General features: G+C 27.9%; 1 protein-coding gene across 1 annotated transcript in view; it reads left to right on the forward strand.

Moving 5' to 3' along the window:
- The window catches only part of LOC142320256 (neuroligin-1-like), a 770,210-nt gene extending 759,849 nt beyond the window's left edge, over positions 1–10,361 (forward strand). Inside the window, exon 10 of the mRNA XM_075357957.1 lies at positions 9,597–10,361. Within this exon, the coding sequence (XP_075214072.1) occupies positions 9,597–10,063 (467 nt within the window). The 3' untranslated portion in view covers positions 10,064–10,361. The remainder of the gene's footprint in view (positions 1–9,596) is intronic.
- The last annotated feature ends 598 nt before the right edge of the window (positions 10,362–10,959 follow it).

Raw genomic sequence — 10,959 nt, forward strand, 5'->3', positions numbered from 1 at the left:
GTATTACAAGAATAACTAGACATTAAAAAATTGCTGAGTGATACACACTCACGCACGCGCACTCGCGTACACACGTACACACATAATTAATTGCGCGCGCGCGCAATCACTCACCCACTCACTCTCTCACTCTCCCACTCTCCCTCTCTCTCTAACACGGACATATGCAAACACTTAGAACTTTACCGAATATAGTTTTTTATTAATTAAAGAACATACGTTCTTATTAATAAATATTTACTTTTATTGATTCAAATTAATTTCCTAGTAGCTTATATATATATATATATATATATATATATATAAAGTAATCCAGTTTACATATTGATAATTGAACTAAACATTTTACATGGTATGTTTATGTTTTTTGTTCATTTATGTTTATTTACGTCTGTTAAACAAAAAAAAAAATGATAATCTTCACCGAAAGTTTCCGTTCAACGATAAAGATATAGAATTTTACTGATAATAAAAAATATTTTCAAACAATAAAATTGCAGATTTTTTTCCTTCTGTTATGTAATTGCATTGAAATTTAAAGTATTGCCTTTTTACGTGTAGTGGTATTAATTCTATTTTTTTTTATTTAATGGTTAAAAATGTATTCTGCTTAATTTTTTACATAATTAAGGACGATAAGGTAGCTCAATTGTTGAGAACTGGGTATATAATCAACAGGTTGCACGTTAGAGTCGAGGTTTAGATAAAATTTTCTGCCTAGTGGGCGAATTTCCGGTCAAATAACCCATAATAGACATTTATCTTTGCTGACATGTACATGAAAATTGGTATTAAACTAATATGGTCTAAAGCTAGCAACTATTTAAAATCGACCCTTGATATCTTTAGCTTAAAGATAAAATATAGGTTACTACTGACAGACAAATAACAACCCTGAACTGACAAGTAGTTGAACACTGAATTAGTGGGAGTAATTGTTGCCACGGAAACATACGTTACCACCTCATCACGTTTGGCTTGGTGTGCTCTCAACCACAGCAATAATAGTTATACCCCCAAAATAATTCTTGCTTTTTAATTACTACTGTACAAGCTGTTCTTTTGACACAAAAAATATAACTATCTATCTTACATTGTGTATTTAATTTTCTTCTAGAGTCGAGCTTCTTGTACCGAAAGTTAAATTTAACATGAACGTACCTTTTTTTTTTGTATTTATATACTTCGAAACAAACAGTGTTCGACAGTTTCAAATGAACTAGTAGTTGATTTTAAAATCTGAATATTCAACAAATTATCATAGATTTATAGTTGCAAATTTGCTACTTGGAGTTATAAAATAACATAAGTAATTGGTAATGTAAACGTACCAACCAACTTAATTCTTAAACGGTTTTCGCTTCGACATAAAAAATTTACAAAATTAACTTTATATCTGTTGTAAATTATCTGCCAGTTCTAGATCTGCAGTCGAAAATGTCTCTGCCCATCCAGTCAGTTTGCTAAGTTTCAAACTTTTCTGAAAATAAATTATTTTTTAACTAAATTGTGCTAATTATAAAAAATAAGTCTAGAATTCATTATCAGATTATGACAAATATAATTCTTTCCTTTTGGACACTTTATGCTAGATAATATTCGGCATTATTCCTTGTCCTAATTCTAACTTTGAACGGGGCTATAATAAGCTAAAAGAAATATAAGCATAAAAATTAGTGAAATCTTGTACATAATCTTTATTATATGAAAAAACCTAAATATATACTGATGCTTGAGTTACTTATAACCCCGAGTTTCAGTTTTAATATTTTTTATAAAATCAGTCCACCTACCTCAATGTCCTTTCGAACGGCCAAAGTTGTTTCTTTCCAGTACATTACTGAACTAATTTATATGGTAAATAAATTAGTAATATTTACTAAATTCACTTTTTTTTTAATAACAAAATAAAATATTCTCAAGAGTTCAATATTTACTGCAAAATGTCAGTTTCTATCTGATAGTCTGTCAGTTCGTGCAAACAGCTATGGATAGATACGATTAGTTTAAGTTGAAAAACAAAACAGGATTAACTGTTGTTTTGAGTTCAAGACTTTTTATATAACTATGATTGGAATAATAGTTCATTTACCTAAATTATTACAGTATTAAGGTGAAAATAATATTAACTATACTGTACCCAAATATTGAGACACTGAATAACGAATAGCTGTAGAAGAATTATTATCCTGTATTTGTAGTATCGCTACATATTTATTTGATAAGCAATTCTGCCATTAAGTTTATTTTCCAGTACTGAAATGGAAACAGAATAACCCAATCAATTTACAAGCACCCATCCCATCATTACTTGCCAAGGATCAAGACTATTCTGTTCTGGTTCTGGATATGTTCTGTTAAGTTTCTGAGTTAAGAACTGTATCTACAGAATTGAAATTCGTGAAGAAGGAATCAAGGATAAGATAAAGAAGTAGGCAAGAAGTGAAAAATATGATAGACCCTCGAATGAAACGCAGTACGAAACTAGCAAATCGCTCAGAGGAAAATTCAACGTTTCTTCTGGTTTTGAGAGCCCATCCTGTCTACAATTCGTGTGAATTGTAAATCGGTGAATCTTTACCCGCTTGGGAACAAAGTATCACTGAACAACGATTGCGCATTGACATTCAACATAATATTCATGCTGCAACAATTTTTTTTTCACCAGATTTTAAAGAATCATCCAAGAACACGTACAAATTTCCCTAAAAGAATATTTCTCTATCCGAGAATTGTATACTCTGTGACAGCATCCAACTGAATTACTATCATCCAACTAGATTCCTACTAAAAGCGGTAAACCCTAACTCTTGAGTTATAACAATTCTTTGGTGTTTGCTAACGAAGAATGAGTGAGATAAATCAGTTTAAAGGATTATTATTTGCATAATACAATTTATAAGTTTCAATAAAATATGATTTATTTTTATAATTGTACTTGGCGCCGAGTTTATTTCACAAACTAATTTATATAGTAGTTTGCATCCTGTCTGTAATGCCCAAACTTAAGAAAACAGTAGATTGAGGACTCTGAGAAAAGTTATGATCTCATTCTTTTAAAACTATTTATTTTTCTTTATATAATTTATGATAAGATTTCCACCCCTGTAAATATGTCTGCTCTTCCACAAAGTACGTTAAACCTGGGTTAGTAAAAAGCATTTACTAGAAATGTAAGCGAGTTAAAAATTAAATAAGTTCCAATCTCATGCGCTTTCCTATTGTGAGTTATTATTTTCAAAGGAGAACGAGACAGCACTTTTAGATGTAAAAATCCTAACAAATTATAATTTTAATAATATTATTAATTTTAATTATATTTTTAAAATTTTCCCATAATAATTATAATTTTATCAAGAACGAATAATTTAAGAAATGTGAAATAATCGGTTAATATAAACTAATACGCTTGAAAGAACTTCATATCTTCAATTTTCAGTATCCCTAGATTCACTGTTAAAGATACTAAAAAAATTTCCCTGATGCATATTTTTTTTAAAATAACTAAAAATTGAACATATTTAATGAAATTAAATATAAAAGTTGCAAATAGTGTTACATTTGAAACTTATAAATTAACATTAGCTGATAAAAAAAAGAGAATTCGGAAGTGTAAAAGTGTGATTGCATAAATAAGTTCCTTATTTAGTCTGTAAATCCTGTTGTCAAAAATAAAAAAATGTCCGACATATCTTGGTTTTTATATACCTTGTATTTTTTTCATAAATCTCGATAAAAAAATTCTTGGCAGCATAGCGTTTTCCCGTTTTTTTCTTTTCTCTGAACGTTGTGTAAACTTTATATTTTCATGATTATTAATAAAATATTATTGAAAAAGCTTTAAAATTCATGATTAAGGTAACTTAATTTTTTTAATGGAATTAAATAAAAAATGCAATTAATGCTTATCAGTTGTATCAGTGGAGAAGTATTATTTAAATAGCAAAACATAACCAGCTAATCGTTACATACAGAGGAACAGTAGTCTCAGTTTAATTCATTAATGATTCAGTGCATAAGTTTAAAAATTGTACAGTTTACTGCATGAAAACGATGGTAAAAATGAACGCACCTAAAATCTTTGGGATGAAACTCAGATGCTACCAGTCGCGTCATGGATGTTGAACTAATATTTTCATCCCAAAGAATTTTAAAGTACTAAAATTCTGATTGTTTATTACGTAACATTTTCATTAATTTACTTGATACGTAGTACTTTAAGATTATATTTAATATTTAAACGTTCTCTTCTTCTGCATGTTGCTGTAAAATTTGAATCAGATATTTTTTCTGATCCAATATTCACTGTATGTTTTTGTCCAATTTCACCCTCGCGTCATTTTCATTCAAGTTTTTCACAGTGTTGCAAGACAGATTTTCTTCCTATCATGTTTATATCCCCAAACCAATCGACTTGTAAAATACATACTTTTCTTTCCAAGGTTATTTTCTTACATTTTGATATAATCTAATTTGGCGAGTGGTGTAGTTTCCTATGTTTTTTTTGTGAGGGGGTTTTATTCTTAAATAAAACCAACATTACTTTTTTCTTGAGAAATATAATTTTCATTTCCTTGTTGAAGGATGACTTCCTCGCTTTAATATTTAAAATTATAAATTCTGAAAGAATCATATGAAGTTGTTAGGTTCTTAAGATGTAAAAATGTCGTTCTCTTGCTACCATGTAAGTAAAAAAACTACACCTTCAAATTTGGAAAAATATTTCTTTGATTATTTAAACATCAAAGTTTATTTACTTCCATGCTTTTACTTTAGATTTTTCATGCTTTTACATGAAACAGTTTCAGCAATATTTTACCACCTTGAATAATTATTACCTTGAATAATGTACAAATTGATGAGTGATCGTGAATCAAAATTTTAATTTCACAATTATGAAACATCTTTAGGTTTAAATAATAGATTAAACAGCATTCTGTATCCAAAGTAAATCTGTGTACGATGATGTATAATATGCACACATATTTAAAATTGGTTATTATCGAAAAGTAGTTTCCACTGTTTTGTCGACAAATAAATTTATTCCAAAATTCGTAATTTTTCTAATTAATCAAAATAACAGTCGTAATAGATATCTTTAAATAAATTTATTTGTTTAACAAGTAACTGGATGAGTAAATTCATGAAACTACTTAGAAAGATCTGTTTGCTTTTCAAACCCTACTTTTACGTTTATTGCTCCCATATATCTCTTTAAAGCCGAAATGTCGACTCAGTCAATTGCTTTAGCAAAATGAGAAAACTCTCACTTCAAACAAAATAAAACTTTTATACTTAAAAATAAAGTAGTTAATCACTTTTTTTATTTAATCAATAAGCTACATATCTTCTGTTTGGTGAGTTTTATTCCAAACACTATAAATATACGTTATACCACATTTTAGTAGTATAAAACACTAAAATACCACAATACATTAAAATAAGTTTTATTAAAATTACATAGCTATTCAACACGTATGTTTTTCTGTTGAAACTCATTCATAACAAATTACCGGTGATAAAATTATAGTGTCCTTTGTTAAAAGTTACATTTTTAGGGCTAAGTTTACAGCAGGTCATGTCTTAATTTACCCATAATTACCGATAATAATGAATCAAAAAAAAAATTTAACAAACTACTAATTGTATGAAGTTTGAAAGAAATTTCTATTATCAATTGCAAACTTGGATTATTTTTACAGAATAATAAAACTGTTATAAAGCAAATGAAAGTAAAACGTTCAGTATGACTATTAGTAATATCATGCCACTGAAGAGATAAATCGTTATAGTCCAGGTGGTAACGTTAACGCAAATGTTAATTTACGTATTTACACCCTATTTTTTTTTTTCTACACGTATGCTTTGCCTAAGCAGAGAAGCTGTGCTGAGTTCGATCTTCTCCCCAGTTATGTTCTTGCATCATTAAATGCAGGATACTACAGCCAGAATTTTTTAACTTCTAAACTTTAATTCTTTTCATTTAATTTTTCGCGATCTTATATTTTTAAGGTCTGTTGAAAGAGAATGTACTTTTCAGTCTTGATAGTGATCCTTTACTTTCATTCATTCCTTCCTAGAAGGGTTTTAATATTTTTTCGAGATAATTTAGCATCCACTGGTAAATCGAATTAAACATATAAATAGCTGAGATTTAAAGTTAAAAATTGAAAGAAATAAAGGAGTTCGAGCGTGAAGACCACGTTATTGTAAATTTATTTTATTATGTATTCAAAATGTGTGTTACAGTTCATACTATATTTTGCTATGTTTCACTGTGTATATATTTATTTATCTTGGTCTTTTAGTAAAAATTGGAATACAAATTGCTAAGCTTACAAATTTTTTATTGTATTTTTAATTCTGTATGTTATTGTTTTAGTATTTTATATATTTTATCATTAGAGTATGACTTCTTTTTGCATGGGCACAAGCAAAAATTTATGAGCGTTTGTTTTATTATAACTTTTAATTTTAAAAACAAAATAACTTGAATGAATATTTCTATCCATTTTAAAAAGGTTAAAAGATTTACCGCAATTCTTATTATAATGCTAATTGTACGTAGCAAAACTTTTTCTACTTAAGGGAAACAAAGAAATTTCATTTTCAACATTCACATTTTTTAATTACTAATCCCATTCCACTGCAATCTCTTCGAGGCTTAATTTTTAATACATTTTATTTAGAGTTTTTTTTTATCCAGTATTAATCTGTTGCCAAGCAACTCCCCCCTGTTTATACTTTATACGCTTTCATAATCTACGCCTTCTTAAAAGTAGATTTATTGAATTCTTTAAACCAACATTTTTTTTAAATTATGTTTTCATTAAATAATGTCTAGCAAAAATAATAATTCTATAGAAGAATAAATAAGTTTATACTTTAAAAAATGATGAAATAAACGTTAAAAGATTTAGACCATTTTTACCATCGGACACAAACATTTAATTATTAACTTTCCGTTTATGGAAATAAGTTTGAATATTTATTTATTGAGAAAAATATAATAAAAATACTGTATACTCATGAAATAGTGTTGTAAAATTGTACGCGTATATAGTCTGTTATAAAGCAATATCTGAAAGGATCGGTATGAAAAATATCTGATTAATAATCTGTTTAGGTTTATAATAACAATAATAATGTGAATATATTTTTTTTTTAAATATTACATATACAAACTTTTTTTACGTGAACAAGAATACAATAACATAAAAAAGAAAAACAGAATTCATTTTGTCATAACCGACTGACGACCGTCTGGCAAGTTGCTAACCGAAAATAAAATAACCTTCCTTTAAAAAAAAAACTTATTAAAAATACCCCCGTTGGGAAAGACCGTTCCTAAGAAATGAAAAAAGCGACAAACCTGCGTCTTGATTAAAATACAAAAAAAAAAAAAAAAATACTGAAGCAATGTCAGAGCAAATATCAGAGCACGTATTTTTCACCTTAAATTTAAATTTATACTTGTATGTACCTTTATAAATATATACACTGATATAAAATATTAAATCAAATGCGTTTTTTTTTTTTAGAAAGTTTTGTTTTTTTTTCACATAGTGTTTTAGCACGTTTAGGTGGATGGAGCTCTGACAAATTATATCAAACACCAAACTGTCATTAACGGAGTAATAAATATCTTATATATCCGATTTTTTACCGGGTAAAGTTTACAATTATTACTCAGAAACAGAATGTCGGTCAAGACTTTCGACAATATATTTACCCAATATTGTAAAATTTAATGATTACTAAGAGATTTTAATCAAAGCCAATCCTAACTAGATTCTTGATTGAGAAAAATACTCTTGAAAAATTCGGAAGATCAGTTTGACTCACAGAAAAAAAAGATTGTAATATCTCAAAACAATGTGTTTATTTTCTTCAATCTTATATTAAACGCTAAGATACCCCAACAAATATATTCTAAAGTGTTACACATTTTAAAGTGTTGTTTTGAAGTGTTATACGATAACACCAGTTATATAATCGATCCTCAAAATAGTTTTGATTTCGCTTTCAGGACGGAAAATGTCCTTTCGTTTTTCAATGGATTCTGGATATGACAGAACATAAACAGTTGAATATTACGTATGAACCTATAACGTTGAGGAAAAGTAATTTTTATCTGTGTAAAATTTATAATATTTTCTAAATTTAAAAGAAATTGCACAGATTTCGCAGCCTTTTAAATTTGTAAAGATTAACGAAAATAATAATTGCTCAGTTATAGTGAAACATACTAATGACGTATTATAATTTTATACACTTTTTCATATGCTCATAAGAATCATTTCCAAATATTCTCAAACTGAGCGCTTCACAGCACTGAAGCTATTTTATTGCAAAAGTGGCATCTACCTTTTTCCTCTGGCTATAAGTATTTAATATTAAATTATAGACTAATTAAATAATAAATTAAATAATAAGTTATAATTAAATAACTTCCTTATATTTCTAATTTGCAGAAAACTATACTTTTAAATATAACTTTTTACTTGAAATTCAATAAAAATTACGTGAGATTATGATAGAAACACCGGCCAGAAAATTATTATTTCAGTTTTGAAATAACAATCTTGAAAGCTTTTTTTTATTTATCATTTATATATGTTGAACCTTTTTTTGCCTGAAAATCCAAACAATCTTTTCTTTTTCTGTTTTTTATTTTTATATTATTCAGTAAGTTGAGATTTTTTACAGGATTCCAGTTAGATATAAAATAAATATAACTGTAGAAGAAATATATATTTATAGGCATGTAGAGACAAAAAAAGGAACAAGAAAAATTATGTTAGGTCTACATTTTTAGTCATAAATGGAAACTACTGTTTTTATAAAATCAATATCTAAACATTTTTCGTAATCCCAGTAGTGATTTGTGTTACATTATTATGCTGTAGCTTGGATGCACACAGTAATTATAATTTTAACATAAAAAATTGGGCGTCTTTAGTAAAATTAATTTAAAACCGTTCTTCTAGGTTTCTTTTAATTCGAATCAACTGATTATATGCATTTGTTACCGTTGTGTTTTAACTTTAAGAGGACCAGATCAAACGCTCCTCACCATTGCCGGAAAAAGTTTTAGTGCACATCTATCTTTTTCAATTTAAAAACACGACTCTGTATCTTAAGTAAAAAACAGAAACTGTTGTATCAATTATATTGCCGTATATTACAATAAAGTCACGTTTAAATGCTGAAAAAACCACATATTTGGACTTTCAAAGAACACCTATACATAATTTATTACCTGAATCTTGATATATCATCTCCAGTTAAAAACTGACATTTTTGTACTAATAGATTTTTGCTATTACTTTGCACAGGTCATTCATAGCAAGATCATAGATAGCAGCAATTTCTTGTAATAAATGAATATTTTAATAGATTAAGGTTTTTGTTGGGTTTGTACACAAAATGTGTGTACAAAAATTTGTACACCTTGATTCTCCATTATTTTAATAATCATTACTATTTGCTATTAATCCACCAGGATCGTGAAATATATCTATATATAATAAGCTACAAAATAATCTATTATTTAATACGGACAAACCTGTAAATTGTTTTATCATTTGTTTCAGGAATCGTTCGTGCTGAGTCATTCACAAAGAAACCAATCATTAGGCCGCTGCCACCCGTACAGACAACACCAATAAGCTCGGTAGAATGTGTCGTTCTTGCTCCAACCAATAACTCAGTTTTAATTGAGGAATCGACAAGGTCAGCTGATGATGAATCCATACAACATTTTGTAACGGGACACACAGCAGCTTTAGGGGCCATCGGTTGTCTACTTCTTGTTCTCAACCTTATTTTATTTTTTGCTGCTGTATTCTACCATCGTCATCGTAGACGACGAAGTAAACGTCCGTGTATGCCAGAGGAAGGTGATCTGGCACTTCCTTGCTACGGTAAAAATATTTCGTTACCTCAACTCGATCCACCGCCACCACCTAAAATTCCTCCGGTTCCACCAGTTCGAACATCTAGTAATCCTCCTTCTGGAACTCTCAAGAAACGTGTTCAAATCCAGGAAATACCGGTATGACATGACATTCCGCCTAGTTAATAAAGGACTACATTAAAAAATGTATTAAGTTTTTTAAGCTCTGTAACTAAAAGACAATTAATAAATTAATTCCATCGTCTATTGAAAACTAACTTATGTTTCCTATTTAGAAAACTAATACAGTATAATTCACTATTGTGTAAATATTAGGATTAGCGAAATTAAAGATCCAATAAATTATGAAATTTAAGAAGATATGTATACAGAGCAGTTCCTTACATATATTGTGAACATATTAGTAATAACAAGTCATAAATTATTAAAGTATGTTACCATACTTTTTATCGGACAACTACAATCGAAATTATAACTTAAAATAATGCTCAACATTTTACAAGGTGGAGAAGTTTACAATATTAAATATTAGTTTTAGAAATCATTGATTACCCGTGTCCTTAGTTCGGAATATGTAATCTCTATTTACTTCAGTACCTACTGTAATTGTTATAATTATATTATTTTATTGATTTACTCGTTATATATTTATTTGTAAAGTTTTACAATGAAAAATACGTTTTCCCTTTGTAAATATTGTTGAAAATCATTTATTCAGCTATATCTGAATCAGGTCTGTAAATCATACACACCGTTCTAAAATGAAATTAAGGTAAATCTACTTTTGAAATGTTTGTTTTGGTAATTTATGACAAGAAATTTTTATATTTTATTTTTTAAATGTATTCAGTTTTATTAGGTACGAGATGTACATAAGTACTAATAATTCTTACGTTAAATTAAAAGTACGATTTTTTGTGCTTTTTCTGTAACAATTATTACTCTTAATGCCGTAATCATTTACACGATTGTAGCAAAAAAAAAGGACATAAATAATTATAAAGTGAGTTTTTATTTATTTGTATATAAATACAGGTACT

This window comes from Lycorma delicatula, chromosome 2 (genome assembly GCF_047948215.1).
Source record: "Lycorma delicatula isolate Av1 chromosome 2, ASM4794821v1, whole genome shotgun sequence".
NCBI classification, from domain to species: domain Eukaryota; kingdom Metazoa; phylum Arthropoda; class Insecta; order Hemiptera; family Fulgoridae; genus Lycorma; species Lycorma delicatula.